This window comes from Marasmius oreades, chromosome 5 (assembly GCF_018924745.1).
Source record: "Marasmius oreades isolate 03SP1 chromosome 5, whole genome shotgun sequence".
NCBI classification, from domain to species: Eukaryota; Fungi; Basidiomycota; class Agaricomycetes; order Agaricales; family Marasmiaceae; genus Marasmius; species Marasmius oreades.
The window spans coordinates 2,261,397-2,282,554 of NC_057327.1; the positions used below are offsets into that span (position 1 = coordinate 2,261,397).

At 47.7% G+C, this 21,158-nt stretch overlaps 8 protein-coding genes across 8 annotated transcripts; 3 read left to right on the forward strand and 5 right to left on the reverse strand.

Moving 5' to 3' along the window:
* Positions 1–225: 225 nt before the first annotated feature.
* E1B28_008832 (uncharacterized protein) lies at positions 226–8,491 on the reverse strand (the record flags this gene model as incomplete). Its single annotated transcript, XM_043153666.1, has 22 exons — positions 226–676; positions 730–882; positions 945–1,304; positions 1,353–1,796; positions 1,847–1,971; positions 2,028–2,247; positions 2,307–2,343; positions 2,407–2,511; positions 2,564–3,144; positions 3,193–3,276; positions 3,330–3,424; positions 3,479–3,647; positions 3,700–3,838; positions 3,893–4,036; positions 4,098–4,313; positions 4,376–4,492; positions 4,542–4,948; positions 5,002–5,133; positions 5,191–5,505; positions 5,553–7,372; positions 7,423–7,895; positions 7,947–8,491. The coding sequence occupies 22 exons, from the start codon at positions 8,489–8,491 to the stop codon at positions 485–487; spliced, it is 6,873 nt and encodes a 2,290-aa protein (XP_043008950.1). The 3' UTR covers positions 226–484.
* Positions 8,492–8,625: 134 nt separating this feature from the next.
* E1B28_008833 (uncharacterized protein) lies at positions 8,626–9,261 on the forward strand (the record flags this gene model as incomplete). Its single annotated transcript, XM_043153667.1, has 3 exons — positions 8,626–8,672; positions 8,723–8,896; positions 8,950–9,261. 3 exons carry the CDS (start codon positions 8,626–8,628, stop codon positions 9,248–9,250), a joined length of 522 nt encoding a protein of 173 aa, XP_043008951.1. The 3' UTR covers positions 9,251–9,261.
* A 368-nt stretch (positions 9,262–9,629) lies between these two features.
* Positions 9,630–13,091, reverse strand: E1B28_008834 (uncharacterized protein; the record flags this gene model as incomplete). The annotated part of the gene is made up of 5 exons (XM_043153668.1): positions 9,630–9,757; positions 9,815–11,179; positions 11,230–11,652; positions 11,713–12,247; positions 12,306–13,091. The coding sequence occupies 5 exons, from the start codon at positions 13,089–13,091 to the stop codon at positions 9,630–9,632; spliced, it is 3,237 nt and encodes a 1,078-aa protein (XP_043008952.1).
* A 237-nt stretch (positions 13,092–13,328) lies between these two features.
* On the reverse strand, positions 13,329–13,775 carry E1B28_008835 (uncharacterized protein; the record flags this gene model as incomplete). Its single annotated transcript, XM_043153669.1, has 5 exons — positions 13,329–13,355; positions 13,404–13,510; positions 13,568–13,634; positions 13,687–13,719; positions 13,773–13,775. 5 exons carry the CDS (start codon positions 13,773–13,775, stop codon positions 13,329–13,331), a joined length of 237 nt encoding a protein of 78 aa, XP_043008953.1.
* Positions 13,776–13,997: 222 nt separating this feature from the next.
* Positions 13,998–16,489, reverse strand: E1B28_008836 (uncharacterized protein; the record flags this gene model as incomplete). The annotated part of the gene is made up of 15 exons (XM_043153670.1): positions 13,998–14,119; positions 14,174–14,245; positions 14,306–14,369; positions 14,421–14,463; positions 14,519–14,565; positions 14,615–14,829; positions 14,884–15,001; positions 15,056–15,103; positions 15,164–15,397; positions 15,451–15,668; positions 15,721–15,941; positions 15,996–16,012; positions 16,070–16,095; positions 16,149–16,276; positions 16,335–16,489. The coding sequence occupies 15 exons, from the start codon at positions 16,487–16,489 to the stop codon at positions 13,998–14,000; spliced, it is 1,728 nt and encodes a 575-aa protein (XP_043008954.1).
* Positions 16,490–16,926: 437 nt separating this feature from the next.
* E1B28_008837 (uncharacterized protein) lies at positions 16,927–19,502 on the forward strand. Its single transcript, XM_043153671.1, has 11 exons — positions 16,927–17,399; positions 17,464–17,542; positions 17,603–17,673; positions 17,720–17,901; positions 17,953–18,134; positions 18,187–18,270; positions 18,328–18,393; positions 18,446–18,554; positions 18,606–18,939; positions 19,002–19,339; positions 19,398–19,502. The coding sequence occupies exons 1-11, from the start codon at positions 16,976–16,978 to the stop codon at positions 19,473–19,475; spliced, it is 1,947 nt and encodes a 648-aa protein (XP_043008955.1). The 5' UTR covers positions 16,927–16,975; the 3' UTR covers positions 19,476–19,502.
* Positions 19,503–19,673: 171 nt separating this feature from the next.
* On the reverse strand, positions 19,674–20,778 carry E1B28_008838 (uncharacterized protein). The gene is made up of 6 exons (XM_043153672.1): positions 20,622–20,778; positions 20,479–20,557; positions 20,311–20,419; positions 20,041–20,256; positions 19,833–19,982; positions 19,674–19,778 (listed from the first exon to the last, which is right to left on the reverse strand). The coding sequence occupies exons 1-6, from the start codon at positions 20,755–20,757 to the stop codon at positions 19,683–19,685; spliced, it is 786 nt and encodes a 261-aa protein (XP_043008956.1). The 5' UTR covers positions 20,758–20,778; the 3' UTR covers positions 19,674–19,682.
* Positions 20,779–20,794: 16 nt separating this feature from the next.
* E1B28_008839 (uncharacterized protein) lies at positions 20,795–21,079 on the forward strand (the record flags this gene model as incomplete). The annotated part of the gene is made up of 1 exon (XM_043153673.1): positions 20,795–21,079. The coding sequence occupies one exon, from the start codon at positions 20,795–20,797 to the stop codon at positions 21,077–21,079; it is 285 nt and encodes a 94-aa protein (XP_043008957.1).
* Between the last annotated feature and the right edge of the window lie 79 nt (positions 21,080–21,158).

A 21,158-nucleotide genomic window follows, 5' to 3' on the forward strand; every position in this document is an offset into this window, starting at 1 on the left:
ACGTCCTTCACCGTCATCTGGAAATATTAAGAAAAATGGTAATGTTAACTTCGTTGATCCTGCAGCCGCTTATTTTTGACTATTATGTTAGGGAACGAGCGACAAAGCACTTGGAAGTGCAATGCTGCTAACAGCTACCGTGGTGTTTGTGTATTACACGACGTGGGCGATTCTGCTGGTGCGTGAAATTCTCGCTATATCCGAAGGCTTGCTTACTTTCTATCAGCCTTTCTTTGATCCATCGAGTCAAATTTATGATTTCTTTCCACCACGCGAATGGGCTGTGAGATTGCCTGCGTTCGTTCTCGTCATTGGCATGTCAGCCATTGGATTCTTCGTCGGCTCGACTATCATGAAAGAGAAACGAAAACAAGCGCAAAAAGCCAGGCTCAGAACTGCATAGTGCAAGAGCCTCACTCCCTTCCATAATCCTTGCATTATTCTCAATTATTTTAATTGTACACATGGCGGACCTCAGCTCGTTCTAATTAGGACCTTGGGAATATTCCTGTCGTATCCCTCTACGTTCCGGAATCATTTTCGCTGCTTCCCTACTCAGAACGTCTAATTCTCGAAGCTTCTCAGTCGCAATGATGTCTTTTGCTACTTGGTCTATCATAGCTTCGTTCGAAAGATATGATGGAGGTTCATTCAAGCTTCGAATTGCTCGCGAGAGCTGTCCAAAGACGATATTCAGCAGAAATCTTTCCTTCAAATATAGAAACTTACCTTGCCTACCTGCGCATCGCTCCCAGTGCCGAGGGACTTCAGGCCTTCCAAAATCAAGAGTTGAGAGGATGTATGCAGTGTGACTGAACTCCGTAAATTCCGCACAAACACGAATAGGTCTGCAACCGTTGACCACACCAGTAGAGCTAAAGTCTGAGTATGCAATGGGTCAAAAGTTTGTTTCATGCCACATATCACGGCTTCAATCAACTCACCATAGGCAGTCCTGCTTGTACCTCCGGTGCAAACGCGGACAACAGTGCCTCGAATGGGGGCCAAAGATGTTCCCAGACCTTCAATGCGAAATCATCGCCTGCGCCAATTCTTGTGGATTTCTTCTGTGCAAGCATGAGCCACAATTTGATCGCTATATAGGCATGATTGATATCGGGGATGGCAGACTCAGTTATGGTGCCATTGGGGTGTGTATAGCTTTTTAAGGCTGCGTGATGGGCAACAGACAATGCTCCAAGCTGCGAGAACATGAGATCCCACCAAGACTCTGAACCCTCCATGAGCATAGCGAGAACGAGAACATTCCATCCTCGCATACTCATACTTTGCCGTCCCAATTTCTACAAAAAAGTTACTGAGCGATACAAAAGGAGATTGAAGATGCAAACCTCATTTCCTTGTTCGGCCATCACAGCGATCATGTCTGATTCACTTACCGTCGCGAACACCATCTTCGCTACCACAAGTGAGACCTTCAAGTCTTTCTCCGACCGTGTATCACCCCATGGGTGATTGAAAAGGAAATGAAGGCCAGGCCCAGCTAATCCGACGAAGAGATTATTATAGCATCTTGTTAACGGTACCCCCGCAGCGTGGGTTGTCATTATTGTTTGTGCGAGTGCACCGATTGTTTCTGAGAGTACGCGGGACTTCATTCGAAGACCATCACTCAGAATCTCAAATAGCACCATAATTATGATATTTGTGCCCTGTTGGTCGGATCGCTTGTATAAGGCCGAAGTGACGTGAACGAGTCGCGAGAGCGTCGGCGTGTCGACGGTCAATCTAGTAAGCGCCACCCTAAGGACAGTTTCGGTGTATGACAACATTTCCTATCGAGATATAAATAGGCTGGGGATGTTGCAAAGCAAGTAGTACCTACCCGAGACTGTGCCTTGTTGTGTTGCATGAGGATAGCTGCAATGTTGAGCAAAGGGCCAGGACTGACAAAGTCTGGCGTCCACTCAGAAATGCGTCGAGCCAAGAGCGTCAGATGCTGCCCGACGACTGAGGCTAAATATTAGCACTCAGGTAAACGGAAAGTATGGGATAAGTGAACTGACACATCATGAACTCCTTGCTGTAATTCTGGTGGTGTACATCCTCCACATAAGTCTGGAGGTTGTTCAACACATCTTGAAAAACGTGACGATCGCTTTCAACAGCTCGTGGAAGAGTGTCTCTCAGTAGATATTCTCGTAGGCTTTCTCCCCCGTGCTTCTCCTTTGCATTGGCGTCCAGGACCTGCTTTAAAACGACGAAGATGCCTCGGTCGAGTTTCCTCTGGAACACAATCCTTCGTCTATCGTGGTTCTCAACAATTAGGTCGAAGGGAGACGTACTCGTATGAGTCCGACGAATATGCCATTACTAGAATATCTATTTAAGAAAGAAGATGGTTTATGTCAGCGCTTACACTTGGAGATGGTCGCTGAGTCGTACGTCTGCAAGGTGTTTTCGAGGAAGGATCTGGCTTGGTCCAAGAATGGATCTTGCGTGGTATGACTCTGGGAAATGACAAGCTTTGCTACTTGCTCAAGGGCATAGCTGGGTGTGTTCAAGTCAGAGAAGTTAACATTGAAACAGAATGAATGCGTACTGTATGAGGGAGCGCATAGTGCCGTGGAATTTCCGGATATATGCCTGAGTTACATATAATGCTAGCTGGCGACATTCGTAGTTGATGTCTTCTAGCATCAACTCCAAGGTGAGAGTCACAGCTTGTTTAAGGGAAGGTTGTAGATGTCGGATGTAGATGTTTTCGAAGTTATGCTTGTAAATGACTACACTGAGGCTTTCGAGCAAGCTCTTGACGGACAAGATGGGAAGGGACGTGATTTCTTTCGCAGACGAGAAAAGGCCGAGCAGTACATCGATGAATACTGCTCCGACGAGAAGGGGAGTGGTATTACCCCGAGGCGGCTCGATAGATATCAGTGGGGCGGGATGAGGAGAATCTAACAGTGGAAGGAGTTGACTTATGCATGGTATGGCGTATTGGGGAACGGAAACGAGCTTCCCAAACTTCACCAAGAACGTAAGACCATTTGGTGCTGGAACAGCGTGAACGTCATCGAAACCGAACACGCGCGCCACATGCAACTTGATTCTCAGAAGATCATTGTGATCTACGAGGATTCCGTTGGCGACCATGTCAAGGCTCAATAACAAGATGGAGACCTATGCTGCTATCAGAAGACGGTTGAGGCTAGTCAATTTGACACTGACACGGAGGCTAGTCATCTCGTTATTCATGCCTTGAGGCGACAAGGAGTTGCCATCCTCCTCTGTGGCTGTCAGCCCATACATGGACTAAATGGAGCTCAGCGGGATATGCCACCACTCAAACAAAACCGGGGGCTTACCAGATGGGAAGACAAAGCACCGTCTCGCTTATTACTGGCTTCTTGGTCAAAATGATCCTCTGCGAGGATTTCGAGGATGACATTCCAAGATAGCACTGACGTTGGAAGGTTAGATTGAAGCAGGCGTCAATTGCAACTGATCAGCGTACCTTGCCACGATGGGAACTGAGAACGTAACTGAACAAGAAACGCGGCGAGCTTCAACCGTTCCTCGACCGGAGAGGTAGCGAAAAGCTCAGTCCAACATAATGAAATTTCTTCGAAATGGCTAGGGAGTAATGTAGAACAAAGGATCTCGACAGCGACACGAATTTCTTGCTTTATGACACATCCCATAAGATACACGTACGGAAGCGAGGTTTTGACGTACCTTTTCATCGCGCCAAAGAGACCCAAAAAAAAAGTAGAACACGTCGGTGATGCTTGATCTCCACTGCCGACCCTCCACCGTTTGAGCAGGCACCTTGATGTCTAGTATAAGACGAAAAAGCTTTCTCACGGCTGCCAGTCTTGAGGAAGCTTGGATGTTAGAAGAACACCACCATAGAAAAGGATATCCAAACCTGAATTCCCAATCGCCTTCTGACCCGAACAGGTTTTCGAGTAGCTCCCTGAAAGGCTGTGTGTCGACAACGACAACCCTTAAAAGGAATCCAAACCTCAGCGCAAATAACTCTTGTCGTTGGATGCCATAAAACAGAAAAGCACTGGAAATTTGCCGAGGATCACGTTCTATTACTGCACACGCAAACAGTGTTCTGTTCTTACCTATTGCACAACATGCGTCCGTTTCGTAAAATAAAGTTGTCAACTTCATGTGCCTCCAAATATGGCGAATCCATCAAAAAGCAATTCAGGAATCTGCCAATGATACAGGAGATAGTATCGTTGTTGGCAGACATATAGGCTTCGAGGATAACCATCAAAGAAGGATCGATCACGATAGGATCCACCATTGCTGGAACTTGATACGAAGATTTCCTTCTACATTCCCAGTTGAGTCTTTCAATCAGAGTGAGGTTGACGTCAAAGAGATGAATTCTTACCTGGATGGTAGATCTTTCATCTCACCCTCCGAGATGAGGCCGCTGGCGACAATTTTTTCTCGATCACAACCATACAGCAAAAGACATACGGCCAGTGATCGCTTAAGAATTGTGATGCTATTTATTCGTTAGGCAAAGGTATCATGGTTGGACTTTGTCAACGCACCTTTGTGTGGGTTCTACCCGTTTCTGTAACGATTTTATGAAGGATACGTGCATTCGCGAATGTAAAGTGGCGACCAATTTCTGAACTCTTTCTCGGTCGGGGGATCTTTGCCAAGCAGTCAACAACAGTATATGAGTGAAATCGAGAGCAGCATCTTCTGATTGTCCTACGAGGTTCACCATCTGCTCAAGCGTGATATAGGGAATGCTGATCCCAGAGGATGCAAATATTCGCAACCACTGTAAACTTATCTGTAGACCTTCACCGGATTCGGAAGCCGTATCTGCGACGAGGCTCCAAGGTTCAAAACGTAGAGCATCAGAGAGTAGGACGCTACCATCCAGAATGCTGTACCGTTGAGAGGAATCTGGTTCACGTTGGAAGATACGAGTCAAGGAGGGTAAAGACTGCAAGTGAACTCATCAGTGTTAAGTTAAGGTATGAAAAAATTTAGACAGACTGGAGGCGTGCCACGCGAGGAACCCATATCGCGCAACCATCGAACAAAGAGGGCCTCTGAAGCACTGAACATGATTGAGTTATGAGACACCCTCAACATGAGGCGCAGGATCTTCTCATATTTATCAGGATCCTGATTAAGTATATTAGTGTTTAAATCCGCAACAAACAAAAATTTAACTACACGGACCTTTTCGGGGTGCTGGAGAGTCTCCCAGGTGAATTGGGAAGTGTTATCGACGACCTCATTGCATATATCGTACAGGATTGCAGCATACTTGTCGGAATCTTGGTTGTGTAACGCAGCTAGCCATGGAATAGCATATCTATTGACTAATGCACGCCGGGATGCGACATAATCACCGCCATTGTTCACGGAAGCCGAGGGCGCATGGCGGGTACCGTGGACTGGGGGCCAGGGGGCGGGGTCATTGATGGATCGAACGCCAGGAAGCGGGAGTTGTTTAGCGAGATAGTCTCGAAGTATCGTAGCTAGATCTTCATCCTGTTCATTGTCAACAAGCGCATGAACATGAAGGGGGGAGAATCCACCTCTGCAAGAATCCACATCAGAATGCTCCTCATGAGCCGGCCCAGTGCATATTCAGAAGCTGATCCTGACGGCCAGAGCCTTCTGTTGAGTAGTAACCACCCAACTTCGTTCACAAATAGGTCCAAATCCGAAAGACTAGCTTCCACAGCTGCAAACAGGGTTTCCACATCGGAAGAGACGTCAAGCCCGAGAGGTAGTGGAAATGTGCACAACGTGTGTTTGTTGCCGTCTTCGAACAACAATGGTTCTGAATCGAGCCTTTCAATAAAACCCATATGATGGAGGTGGGAGAGCATGAATATGGCAGCGATATCACAGTGGAAGTAGAATTCACGACCAAGCACGTCCCTCAAATGGGAAAGTGGTGCTATTTCGAAGGGATGTGTCACATCCTCCCCGCGCGGTTCAACGCTACCAGAATCTACCGGCGACGCGACGGGCAGGAGCCCACCGCTGGCGTTGCCGGTAGGTTCCAATGGCATTTTGATGGCGGCTGAGACGAAGATAAGATACGACCAATCGAAAAACAAGGAATCATCTTGACGTTGGATGGAGTTGTACTGGACATAGTCCATCGTCCCTGGTGAGGGAGCTAGAGTTCCAGAGGAGATTAACTCTGTACACCAAAATAAAACATGGTGAAGTTCAAATTCTTGAGTAGTGTAATCGGTAGACCGTGGTGCAGCACCGTCTACGACGAGTGTGCCATGGGTGACACCGTTCTCCAGTAGTTGTACTTGGGTCCACAACGTCCCAGAGATGGACGAGATATCCTCAAATGATTTCAGTCGGAGGCCACCTGGATTCAAGGACAATGCATCTGCATAAAATTTCATGCACGTCTGCCTCAAGGAAGACCACGAAATATTGACAGAAGTTGGGGAGTCAGATCCCGACGTCACTTCACACACGGTGAAACTCGAACTCGTCGTGCAGGAGGCGTGGACGAATTGCAGACAATTTATGCAATGAACACCTTGTGCACGACATCCCCATAACGGTTCTCGACAGACAGAACAGACGGTGAGTGTGAACAGATTGACGGGTTTCAAGCAATGTTTGTCCCTCCTTCTTTCGCGAGATTCGCGACAGGGTATCGTTGAGAATCGATAGAGAGTGGCCCTTTTCGTTTTCTGACTCGACTTCGACGAATGATTTAGGAACAAATTTCCTTCCGGGAATTTGTAACAGCCAAGATGTACCGAACACATGCAGAGAGAACAAAATAGCCCGAATCCTTCAATATCATGAGTGCAGATGTTACATTTGTGCTCCTGTGCGGATGTGGGCGTCGAGGAACGATTACATCCAAATCGCCAGGGGACAAATTGATGGGACTGTGATGAGTGCTGAAATAGTCGACCATTTGTGATCTCTGCAATCGGCCCCACTGGAGGTCTACTGATAGCGACATGGCCAATCGCTTTCGGCCAGAATGTGGCAAGAAGATGGGCGGCTGGTCTTTTTGCGTTCGAGGTGTGGTATGCCAACACTTCCAAGATATCCAAATATGCATCAAATTTAAGGTCCACGATCACTGTAACGAGTCGGTGAAGACGGTATGTGACATCCCCACGACTGTGTGGTTCCGTTGTCATCTCAAACCGCTCCAAAGCCGCCGCGAGAAGAGGTTTAACAAAGGAGGACAGGAGATGTGAAATCCGCTGTTGCATTGGTGCATTGGACGATCTGAGGGCCAGTGTCGTCGACAATACTGTTGACCACTGCGCCCAACTTGAATCAGTCCCAGAGCTACCTTCGTCTGGCGCTTCATCTACTTGAATAGATATGGCACCGGGTGCCATCCTGTCCATTTTTTCTGTCCATGGTTTAAATTGGGATGGTAGGCCAGGCCAAAAGAGAGCATACCACTCATTTCTTCAACTAGCGAATTGCTATCTAATCCTTGAAATAATCTCAGTTCAGCCAGCGCGTTCCGAACCACACATTCTTCGAAGAAAGCCAATAGACGCCCACAAATTTCATAAGGGAAAGTGGCGAAAGCAGGAATAAGAGCAAATGCTATATCAGAGATAGTGCTCGGGCTATGGCGATGGGTATAGAGAAGGAATCTAGCCACTTCCAACGTCATGGCCTGCAAGGCATTTGGAGGGCGAGTGGGCCTAGGTGATGCCACTTTGAATCGGCAATCTTCCAGCACTATCGAGGATAAGATAGATATACACTTTGCTAGAAGCCCTGGGTCTCTGTCTTGCTTTCCAAAAGCGGGCGAAGGTGACCTGGAACGTCTTCCAATGGGCTGGAGACTGCTCAAGGAGCGACGAAACGGGGAAGACGATCTAGCGCCTGATTCTCGATATCTTTCACGGTCCTCAGGAGCGCTAGGATCCTGCTTTAGCCCGGAGACGGGAGGAAAAGATATGAAGCCGTACCCGTCATCAAACATTTTCCAACCTTGCGCTCGAGCCATAGTCAAAACGTCTCTGAGTTGGACCATGAGTTCAAACGTCTCATCTGTAGAAAACACGTCTGTGCCATCCTCGTCCTCGAGTACATGCTCGGTAGACCTAAAATTTCCTCCTCCTTTAATGGTGCTCTTCACAAAATCACCAACTGCTGAACTTTTTCCATTCCCATACACGTCGAAAGTGTCGTAGACAGTAGGCGGCATCGTTCGATGGCTCAATTGGTTCAATACATGCCCAAGTAACTTTCTTACCTCGGCTCTCCTGCTATGTCCTTCCTTATGTGAGCCTGTTGGTGGCCCTTTGAAAGATTTTGTGAGTGGAGAGACGGGACGTTTCTCGGAGGCTGAAGGTGATTCGGATACGAGGAAAGAGGGAACAATGTCATTGGGTAGTCGACTGTTTGGCGATAATGACGTTTCGCCACTCGCATTGAGTGTCTGAATAATGCTGGTGTCAATATAAAGACCTGGCTGTCGACCGCTGGACCAGGTATTGGCAGGTGTAGACATGTAGCTGAAGGTCCCTTCCTGGGCGCTTCCTCGTTTATCGTTGGGTAAGAGCCAGTCTTTTGTTTGTGATTGCTTATCGTTCTTCTAACTAAGATAAGGATAAGGTATCGGATTATTCTATTCTCCCCTGATAAATGACGGATAATTTCGACCTTGAATCCCTTGTCCACCTCGAACAAATGTTTGTATCTTGCTCTCTATCGCACGATCATTGGCGAATATCTCCAACAGATTTTACGATTCGGGGTACCAAGAGGGACATGCTCATGGCCGAATACATGGTCTCATCGAAGGGAGAGCACTGGGTAGAGAGAAAGGTTTTGAGATGTGGGAAGAGCTCGGGTTCTACGAAGGTTTTGCTCTCCTGTGGAAGTCTGTTTCCATCCTTCAGGGACGAGAAGATGAGTGAGTGACCCTACAGCTTACGATGCCTCTTGGGCTAAAAGTCGCTTTGACAGTCGTGCATTAAATCACATCAAGCATCTCTTGACTCTTATCTCAGAATTTCCGCGTGCTAATCCCTCTGTAATCGACAAAGAAGGCTCGGTTGACGTCCCGAAATTATTCAGACAGATCAGGTCGAGATACAAAGCGTTATGCGCAGCGGTTGGAATCAGACCTAGCCTTCGTGCTGCTGAGAAGTCACTCCCCGATGATGATCAGGGCATGGACGGCGGCTCGATGTCTGATCAACAGACCAACGGGAAGGAACCAATTTGGACTGTCGACAACCGTCCGGGGGATCCCATTGGCTCTTGAATGACGCGCTCTGAGCATCGCGATATTCTCGAACGATATCGAGGTCGAAAGCTTCTAGGTCAAGAGTGTTAATACTCGTGGCCTTCAATGGGACTCGCTGCAATTTGTCGAGAATACTGTCAATACCATCTCACGCATGAATAGACAAGTACAAAAGTTATCTTCCCAACCAGAAGTTCCTTGCAAATGTGCGGTTGACTTCAGAAAAGGTTTGAAAGGTTTAAAACATGGTCGCATGATACAGAGATCAACTCCTGCGTTCAACGTATGTTCTCTAGATAAGACGTAGTTGCTACAAATGATTGAATGCGGATTAATGTGCGTGATGGATGTGTAACCGATAGCAAAGTAAATACTCATACTCTTGCATTGTAATCGTTCAAAACTCGAAGTCCTCGGTTAGCAATTCGACGTAGCCTCTACAATCTCCCTGCCGCACCTTTTGTGGATCGATTTCAGAGGCAACAGCCTTCCTGACCATAGCATTGAAGGACGAAGGACCACAGCCTAAAGACCAGGTCTACGTCAGCCAAACATTCGACAGCACCAATGATATGGACCTACAAGCCACAATAACAGACCCCTTGGCAGATTCCACTTCGTCGTGAAGAATTCGTTGTAACAAAGGCTTGCCTGGACGTGCATTCATGGACACCATCGAAATGTCCTGCATCTCCTGCGTATCGATATGTAGTCTTGGTTGATCGGTGTCTAGAGAAACAGCGGCAGGTGATGGGGTGTGGAAGACAACATGTTTCTCCTGGTCTGGTGGCGGATCCGAAGGTAGGATATCGAGGGGTCGGGAGAAGTTTGCCATCATCGGTATACTTGATGATGGCGTTAAAGGGTCGGTAGACGGGGGTGGAGATCCCGTACGAGATCCTCGAGGAGAAAGTGGACGGGGTGCAGGGTCAGAAAGGGAGTAAAGGGAGACAGGTCGAGAGCCCATGTCACTCTCGTACGTAGAAGTGGAAAATCGACGACCGTCCCTGTTAGTCTCGTCTTCAACAGTCGCCTTGTTCACAAGGTTCTCTGCTGACTGTCCTCTTCTCAGGGGACTGCTGGTGGAGGGCTTCGATAGGGTGGACGGTCCTGGCGGTTTCCACAAGTTCTGTTGCCACGAAGAATCCCAAGAGGAGCGCACAGGAACGTCTTTAGATAACGTAGATGGCTTCGGAGGTCTCCGAATGGATTGCTGCCACGAAAAGTCCCATGAAGGTCGTGGCTGGGCCTCTGATGGACTTTCTGGACCTTCTAATTGCGATGAATTGCGCCTTATAGACTCTACAGAGGAGCGTGCAGGAGGTTCCACCGAGGATGTATTATTAGAAAAGAAGGATGATTTAAGCGGTGAAGGAACATGAGGTTTAAGGGAAGAAGAGTGATCATTGACAATGAGAACTTGGCCAGTCGAGGACTGATCCGGAGGATGCGCAGAAGTAGGATCGGCTGATAAGAAAGACGTGTGTTTCAAAGGCGAAGAACCCGGTATTGGTGGCATCCATGTCGGGTCCGAGATCAAGAAAGAGGTAACTGTACGATTTGAGGTAGGAGGAGCTCTCGACATTCTGCGGAGCATGTTACCCTCCCTCCTGATCATTGTGCTAAAGCGACTTTCGCCTGCTAACTTGTCATCAAGCTCATCATCCCAGTTGGTCAGGTCCAGCATGTAGTCTGAGAGGGAGATGCCACCCAGTTCTCCGTCGTCACCAGTTTCGGCGTAATAACTGAGATCGACATCCTCGTCTCCATCCTCGGAGTCATTGATAGTGTTCGGAATTGAATGCCGAGGGTTTTGTGGAAACATCTTGGAAGCTCTGGAAATTCTGGAGATGTCAGGCTTTGTGACGAAGATTTCGACATCCAACCCCGGAGACGGAATCATCGTCGTGCACCGCCTCAGAATTGAGGCACACCATTGAATGTGAGCTACTCGGGAGTGAGTAATAAAAATAAAAGCGACCGTTACAGCTACGCACCATACTCTCTTATCATCCACACGAACCGAATTCGTTGTGTTTTATACCCTTTGGTGCCCCAACTGCCAGCATGCCCTCCAAGTTTGCTACCATCCCTTCCAGCGAGACACAAGCAGACAAACTCGAGTACTGATAGCGCAAAGCTGACTCCAGAGCCAGCAGCAAATATCATAACAGTGGAGTGGTTACCCCATCTGGCCCCGACAGAACTTCCGAAGGGCCCTTCGACAAACATCCTCATAAGCACGCCGCGCTGGGGCATCACGGTACCGTTCGGGAGCTTCTCACCCGGTACGTGGTGTTCACCTTGATTCTGTAGCTTCACGACGTGATCCCACATATCCCTCGTCCAACCGCCCTTACACCGTACGAGGAAAACAATGGCGCGTCCTGATGGGGCAGCTTGATGATCACATATCGAAGCTGTAATTATTGTATGTGGATTATATAAAAGATGTTTCAGCATTCATGAAACAATCTCACCGGTTGTGAAGGGGTGGGTTAGGAATCTCGAAACCGAGGGGATGTTGATAAGAAAATGTTGACCAGGTGCCCAGGATAGGAAACCGGGACTAATATACGTCAAACGTACTGTAGCACCTGATAGAAGTTCTGCGTGAGCGTAACCAGGTGGAGGCGTGTACTCCAGGGCAGTCGCTGGCGCGAGCAAATTTCCATCGCTGAGAAAGAAAAATCGGGAGTCAACGTACGGAGAGTGGGGTGGGTAGGTACCACCAACTGCGGGAGTGGCTGGGGTCGCAGGCATGACGACAGGTGCAGATTTCTCCTTTCCGAAAAACCCATTCATCTGAAGCCACCACATAGCTCGCCATGCCCGTTCTCCTAGCCAGAATGCAAGCGCCACCCAACACCAATGGGCCACAGGAGGATGGTGATGGGCGGAGAAAACCAGTGTCAAGGGGACCAATAATATGTGAAGGAAATAAAAGGTCTCGTAATGATATTTTCGTAGCGGATATGACGAAGAAAAAACGAGTAAGGTCATCGAACCAAATGCCTGGAATACGACTGAATTACGCGGGGGCTCGGGGATGAAGCATGATTTAAAGACTTACGATCCAGCCGAACAAAAATTTCTGGTACTGCCACGCGTAGACATAACCCGTTTGCCCTGTCGTCCTACGAACGTCAAGGGATAACTGGACACTCCAAAGGACGACATGCAGAAGGGTAATTAGGTATAAAAGTCGTGCCGACCATCGATGAAGCCACGATAGCTTGTCGAAATGAAGCTGGGTGGTTGGGAGCGCGAGGATAGCGAAGGGCGGCGCTTTGAGTGCGAACAGGATAACCAAAGGCATGAGTCCGAAAGCAATCAACCCCGTTCTCCCTCCAGAAGTCCACCAGGCTTTCCTGATCTGATACTGAGGCTGGTATTGTACGAATTGTGAGGTGTCGTAACCTCTCGCTGAAAGTTTCTGAGGTGAAATGTCGAATAGATTGACTCTGGGTGAGATATAATCTGGTCCGACGAACGATAGAAGGATAGCGGTGAGAGGTAAAGCTGCCAGGCATAGCAATTGACCATTAGAAGGCCATGAGATTCTGAAACCACCCCTCCGCGATTTGCTTTGGCGGAATGAAGAACCCAAACGCCATGTCCGTCTCCGTACAGCCCATTTTCGCCAGTAGCAACCAAAAGCTCCTCCTCTGGATCCCGTCCAATGCACGATGGCGTAGACCACGAAGACCGACGCTACACAAAACCAGAGTACGTAAACATAGCGTCTGGAGTTTGGGCTCATCATATGAGCAGCCATGTAAGCGGTGACCCATTGAAGGTCGTCTGGATAATTGGGCACTGTAGGTTGCGCTGAAAGGGATGTGGTGGTGGATGACATGGCTCAAGAGCCTGAAGAAAACGAATGACAGGAAGAAAAATTAACGGCAAGTGATGAGGAAAGAAAGAGTGTACGTTCAATTTCATGAGTACAGGAGCGTACATAAGAAGAAAAATATAAATATGGCAATCATGCAGTGTGTTGCACCGGCAAATACGTTACATGCAACCTCCGATCCGGGACCGGCCCTGACATTTATAATGACCCGAGCAAGCCGAATGTCTGCCGAATCCTCATCTATCCCATAATTTTCCCAGAACGCACCTGAAGGACATCGGTTAGCAAGCTGGCTGCCATCCAACGAATACCTACCTCCTTTCCGGTCTTCTTGATCCGTGCCAGTATATCATCGTAAGGCAAAGTAGTCTTCACAGTCACTAGCTGACTCTCCAGATTTACAGAAAAGTCGAGCTCGTCGACTAGAAGGGCGATCAGGATCACATCCACATCTTGTCCATCACTCCCAACGCACTCACCGGTATTTGCATCCTTCGCTTTCTGCAGCACTCGTTCAATAGCACCAGAACAGCCACCACAGGTCATCTGTATCATCGTCAAACGCTCTGTGTCACCCAGACGCATGTCCTATTCACACCTTCACGTCGAACTGGTAAGTCTGCAAGTCGGCCTACAATGTTTTTCAAGATGCTATGTCTTCCGATTTTAAGATCGTTTACCCACCATGTCTGTCAGTAAATAAGTGAGGTAAAGAGTAAGTTGGTAAACAAGAGAAACCGTGCCGCGGTAGCCCCCTTTTGTACTTCATGATCCTGCTTTATCAGCCCTATCGATCGCGTCATCTGTCCTCCCTCCAATCTCGTACCTCACACGGGTCTATGCATGGTTATGGTTTGAGATCCCGGCTCCTTGAGACCATCTCGAACATACTACATTACAAAATCCCTATCATCTACGCAACGAACCCGCTCGTTGTGTCATTTCCATATCGTCGCCTTCAGTGGCCACAGCCTCCCATCCTTCACCAGACGGTCGCCCACGTAGCCTCGAGATACGAGATGCGAACCATGCTAGGAATAACGTGAGAACGTTTCCTGGGGGGAAAAGGTCTAGAATAGACTTACATATCATCCTTGGCGCTTCGTCCTGATTACGACGGGTGATGTAGTAGAATGGTATACCTGCCAAAACGAACCCTTGACGATGGAAATTTTATTTAAATGTTCAATCGGGATGTAGAGAACAAGCGCGCTCACCAAGCACTGCCATGGCTTCTAGTGGGGCAGCGATGATGGGCATGAAAAGCAGAAATAATGCAACCTAAGCAAGTAGAGTCAAGATCAGGATCTACGACGAACTGGGTCATCTTACCGCGCAAAACGTCAGCGGAGTAATGATCCAAGTCTTGTAGGGCCTGTAAGGTTGCAACTTGTACGCACATACCGGGCTGTAGCTGGTGTGAAACTCACCTTTCTAAAGAAGGCTCTTTCACACGAAGAATGACTAAACCTAGGACCTAGGACACTTTTCCAGTGATCCACCTCAACATGAATTTCACCACTTACTGTAAGGAAATAGAATGCCCACGACGCTACAACCGAAAAGTTGATGAGTGACCGAAAACCTCCTCCGATTAGGATGAATATGGTCGTGATTGTTGCTTGCAACAGCGTAGCATTGAAAGGGGTCTTTCGGGTTTTATGAAGGCGGCCAAATAATTCGGGGAGGTACCGTTCACGACCTGCAGCATAAACCAGACGTGACGACGTGAAGAAAGACCCTGAATTTAAATATTGGAGTTTGATGAATGAATAGATGGTTTCCAGCAACATACCATTCAGCGCTCCGAAACATGAGAATGCAACCATAAAAGCGAAAACATTGCCACCAACTGACCCAAAAAGAACTCGACCGAAATCCATCGCAACTGTATTGCTTAATCCAACTAAGGCCTATAACAGTTCCTCGTTATGGCTATTATAGGAGAAGGAGCACAACCCAAAAACCTTATCCAAGACCACGAAGTATGAGATGTTTGCAAGCAGAAAGAGAAACTGTCACATTGAACATGTCAGCCTTCAATACGTCCCGTAAATATAAAGAACTATACCAACGGTGACAATCGCCATGCTAGAATGTATCGCACGGGGTATATTTTTCTCAGCGTTCTTGATTTCGCCACCAACATAATTGGCTTGATCCCACCCGTCGAACGCCCAAAGACCAGAATACAGAGCCAATGAATATGCTGACGGGCTCTTGCTCGACCCATCGAACCACGACTGGCGAAGCGAGTCAGTTGCCTTCCCGCGAGCTAGCTGAATGATACCTAATATCGTAATAGATATCTGTCATGCTACAATTAATGGGGTTTAGGATTCAAAGAGAGCCTTGAACATACTAGAGCAGCTACTTTGACCGAGGTGAAAACGACAGCTACGCGAGCGCCCAACTTTCTTGTCCACACGCATGTCAAAGTGACGATGAGGATCGCGACCACTGCAGTAAGTTTGATGGCCCATTGTGGTATGTCGTCTGGTGAAACGTCTGTTTGACCGCTATGCCAGAATATGCGATTCATGTATTCCGCAAATATGAGGCTGATGACAGCGTTTGAACCTGTCCGTGATTTTACGTTATTCACGTTTTAAGTCCATTTGAAAGTACTGACCTGGTTTGAGGGCTATAATTGCTGTCCAGGCAAACAGATACGAGATTAAAGGGCCATATGCATAAGATAGATATGCCTGAGCGCCTCCGTTTTGGGGTATTGCAGAACCCAGTTCAGCGAAGCTGCTGGCACCAGTCCAAGCGAGTAATCCGGAAACCAACCAAACAGTCAAACTTGCACCAACACTTTTCGTATTCGATACAACTATACCCGGCGAAGAGCTGAACTGGCATGAGTGACCATGGCGAGGATGATAGAAGAGGAGTTGACTTTACAATATTCCTGAACCTATCTAATGTTGATGGCGGCCATTAACCTTGCTTGGAGACGATTTGAGAAAACCACATACTTGTAGGCCCACAATCAGGGCAACACCTATTCTTCGAGTCAGTTCGAGTTGATAGACGAAAAAAGATGGAACACGTTACCGTTCCAAAGGCCTATGCTTTTCTCTTGCCCAGACTCTCCCTTCAATATGGTGTCATCTGCCAAGCTGCTACTCAGGGGAAGTAAGTCATGTTGAAAGTCGAAGCCGGACACCGAATAGGATCGATTTCTGCGAGAAGCTGGTGGTTAAAACTCTCATAGAAAACTCAAGTTCAGACTTGACTGACCGACTGTGATGTGATGGCTCTGCCAGAGGAAGACCTTCGGATATCTCTAAAGCTCGCAGTGAGTCCTCTGAGTCTCTTGAAAGTTGTGAAGAGATGCTAGGTGAAGAAATGTCTTCATCGTTTAACGATTTGAGGGATACATATGAGGATGGCATGCTACAGGCGGGCGGGAATAACGACCTTCCTTATTTGGTTGACCCGAGTTTCAACCACGTGGATCTAAAGCAGCGGTTATGTTCACTTTCTTCTACACAAGTCATGTTGAAACGAGGCCCTATTTCAATTTCCACATAGACTTGAATTTTGAAAGTAGACAAAATGGAATGGCCCGACCGACTGACCCGCTCCACTGCCTTTGGCCTAAAGCGCCCTCAACCCTCTCATCGAGGCAGCGTGGAAAAATAAAGACTGCGTTACAATTTTGAATCCAGAACGGTCATCCAAAAGGGTCTGGAATAGCTAGAATTAGCTGGCAATTAGAAAGCTATCTTGTCGAGCTGAGACCAAGTATACATATCTAGAAGTCCTAGATCGAAGTCACCGGCAATCACGACCTTTGTTCCCGTCTCGCACTCTCCTCCCATGACCGATACCCTCTTTTAACCCCAAAGTTTCAAAGAATACCCCAGACCATCGAGGTAATGGATCCGTCCAGGTTGCGCGTACCCATTGGTGGTACACCTTTCACTACAGCTCCCTCCAGCAGTCAGGATACGCCCGACGAGGCGGACCAAGACGATAACGAACATTTCATACCTTCAGAGCGCGATATACCAGAAATACCAGATTCATCAGCACCAACACCCTCTTCAGCCATTCATTTCATGACTGGCTCCGGAAGAAGAAATGTGGAGGAATCCAATGTACCGTTTAAACGAGCTATGGCCTCCTTTGAAAATCTAGTCGCGCTGGCGAATTCGCAAGAAGCATTGAGAAACGTCTTGGCGAACAGAAAAGAGACCTTGAAAGGCGCAAGAAAGATGGTCTGGAGAGATAGAGGAGAACCGGTCGCCGAACTCGCGGACGGTGAAGAATGTTTGAAGTGGGCTGTTAAGGGTGGCCTTCGTACGTTAAAAATCGTTGTGGCTTGGAGGTCTGGTGGTGAAGAACTGATTGAATTCATGTTCAGGTGCCGCTGGTTTGGCTTTCAACATAAGAGCTTGCTTTAGCCTCGTATTAGCTCTGATCAGGATTCGGTCTGTACCACGGTACGTGATGAATGTATAGTTCAACTGGCGAAGAGATATTCAGACGTATCCTGTTGTCAGAAATTATCGATTTGCTCTCATTAGACGTGCAATATTTGGGCTGGACACTTGGAGATTTGCAGCTATGCTTGGTATGAACTTTGTGACCTTTGCTTCTCTCGCTAAAACCTTGGAAAGGCACCTTCGTATCGTTGTATAAACTTGTTCTTAATGCGCTCCCTCTCTACGTACCCTCGAAACCCCATCGAGAGTACACTTCAGCTTTTTCAGACAACGACGAGACCGAGAATGACGATACCCTACCTATGACATCGTTCGATGTCCCAGTACCCCCAACTCCGGGCGGACCCCTGTACACGGTACGTCCTCATGGTCGCCTATCTTTCCACACAATTAACGGAGGTTTCCAGAAAACCCAGCGGCCCAAGCGGACTGAACGTCTGTCGTTATCCACGCAAGCTCAGCGCATAATGGTACGGAAGAAGACAAAGCGTTGGCACGCTGCCCTCGCAGGCGCCATTGCGGGTGGTCTGGCCGTGATGTGGGAAAAGCGAGGTAGAAGAGTTACCGTCGCGCAACAGATGTTTGTTCGGTAGGTGCTGTTCTACGACTTACCGTTTAAACCATGTTGACCGGCAACTCAGCGGCCTTCAAGGATCCTATAATTCTTACACAACAAAGAGAAACGTCCATGTTCCCTATGGTGACGTCCTCGTCTTCTCGCTGGCGTAATTATCCAGCCTTGTCACGTTGAGCTACTTGGTTTTCAATGTCTACCTTTGCAGATGCGGACAAATCCTTTATACCTGGCTATTGCGACCAGGCACACTTCCGCGCTCATACGAACGATGGTATATTTTCCGCACCGTATTTAGCTCCCGTTGTTGATACCTTGTCCAAAAGGGTGGGTAATGCATCGAAAGTGTCTGATCCGGCACTACGAATGAATTATGATCTAGTAAAATTCGGAAAGCTGGACATCAAGGATATCGAAGAAGCTCTTGAACTACCAGTACATATTTATTTCGCGTAATCCGGTTGCCGATGCTAATCATTCAATCAGCAACTCACCGCTGAGAACGCCTCTCGCCTCCTTGACCTCAAGAAGTTGTTCTTCGCCGATCCTTCGTCCCTGCCCCCAGATCAATACATCCCAAACTATGGTCCATGCGCGGCTATCCATCCCGCTGAAACGTCTTGTTTTTCTGTCCCTCCTGCTCGCTTCTTCCAGGTTTTCAAATGGATGTTACCGGTTTACGGTGCTCTACATCTCATACCTCCGGTCTTGTTTAAATGGAAGACGTTTACAAAAGATCCATCGAGGGTTCTTACGAAGGCCATTATCGGGACCGGGCGAAGTAGTGCGTTTTTGGGAGTGTTTGTGATTATATATCAATGTGAGCCAATCCAAGTACCCTTGTTTCCTGCTACCCTTTCTCAACGTCTTATTTTCTTGTAGCTATCAATTGTTTCAATCACCAACTACACGAATATTTATTCACTCGCTTGAGTCCAAGCTCCTCCGTCTATTCACTCATTCACAATGTCATCCCAAGGTGGCTTATTGATTTATTACTCACGTCCAAGTGGTCGTTCTGGCTTCCCGGCTTCCTCTCCGGACTGGCTTTGTTCATTGAGGAAAAGCGCCGTCGACCGGAGCTGGCCATGTATGTCTTGCCAAAGGGTCTGGAGGCGACATGGTTAATCACCACCGGGAAGGTTGGCTTCAAGCAGGGAAGGAAGGGAAAGTTCGCGGGGGAGGCACTGTTGACCGCTGTGGGCATGGCTATGGTGATGGTATAACGTCCTTTTTTGTGATTCCGGGTTTTATGTTTAGCTGATTATGCTTTTCCAGAGCACATACCAGAATGACCCACAACATTTGTCTGGTTTGGTGAGGAGGATGTTGTACCAGTTTGTAGGACCTAATTAGTTTTGTGTAAACATCCACGTCCCCGAATTACTTATTTCAGCTTCCAGATTCGGGTGTGTCGAGTAGGAGATTGCATAGAACTCGTCAAGAAAAAGGATGGCCGCTGATTCTCCCACTCGGAAGATTGAATATTATCCTTGGATCCAGTTTAATGGCAATTTTTTTGTTGACCCAGATTAGACTCGCAGTAGACGGTATCGTGATAATTCAAGTTTCAGCTTTATCATTCTGAGTATGTTCGAGTAACGCCTGAGCAACCACAGAATGGATCTCGATGCAACGGTCTTCGCATGATCCCAAACACTGCAATTATTTTGTTAGGTGTTCTGACTGTGAAGAGGAAAGAAGTAGGCGTACTGATAGAGCTTGTTCGGTCCCCATCTTCCCATTCTGCCAGATGCTCGTTATACTTCCAATCGCGGGCATACACGATAAGACAAGGGTTCCTTCAGAGTTCTGCGCTTCTTCCTCTGTCGGATCTAACCAGATCTCGTTGCCAACGATACACTTCGCGAAAGAAACTGTCAAACGTGAGAAGTAAGACAAAAGTAGAAGGAGTTCCTACCGCTGAGCACGAAGTCACAAGCCCTAGCATCTCGATGCCAGCTACAGCTAGAGCTGTACTGGCTGCGATCGCACCCGAGGCAACGCATCCTTCAATACCATCTGCCTCAATGATCATGATGAAGATATCGATCGCTGACTTTGGGAGTAGCTCTAATCGAATAGACGACAAAAGCGCTTGGTGAATAGCAACAGCCAACGACCTGTCTTCAGCATCCTACAAGGAAGAAATCAATGAAAAGCTTGACACCCTGAAGACATATATGTTCACTCGTATTGGGGTTTTTCGCATGGTACATGAGAATGGGGTAAACTTGACCTCAACGTTCAAGCGCCCTTTTTCACTATAAGACGTGTTTTTTGACTGTCGAGGGCCGTAGCTGGAGAGCGGGTCAGAAAGTTCGGTGCAATAGAGGGAAGAGGAAGTATCATAACCAACACGGCACAAGCTAATTTCGTCCGCTCCGTTTCGATATAGGCAGACCCATTCGCTTGACTGATAAGGCCAGGCTGAAGGACTGGCAGATGGAGAGAGTAAGTTTTACTTTAAATTAATTGGACGAGGGGCTTTTTTGGTCGCACAAATGGGTCGGATGTCCGTCGTTTTCCTGCCTAAACGTTGTCGAGGTTTAAGTTGAGCTTTGATATCAAATATGGGTGGAAAGCTTTCTTCTGGTCCATTTATTCTCCTTCTATCGAAACCAGAGAGGGCAGCCATTGACGAGAGACCTTGAGCGTGCTTGCTGAGTCAGCACATGAAGCCTTTCTCTCTTTCCCTCAACAAGTCCAAGTCAGCTTCTACACCTACCCTTAAGAAGCCTGTTACATTCGGCTCACTAGATGACGACGAACCCATCGATGTTGCACCAACCTCATCTGCTGCAGACCAGAACGTATCAGCGAATAAAAGGTTTCTTGCTCAGAATGCTGCTCTCAACACAAAGGCCATGCAGAAGCGGATGGAGAAAGAACTCAAGGTGGACGAAACTGTGTATGACTACGATGCAGTAAGGATGTTGAAGCAAAGGAACGGAAGGTAGTTTTCGATACACCTGTCGATCTTGTGTTGGTTTATTGAACGAGTTATCTCAGCCAAAGTATATTGAAGGTCTGTTGACA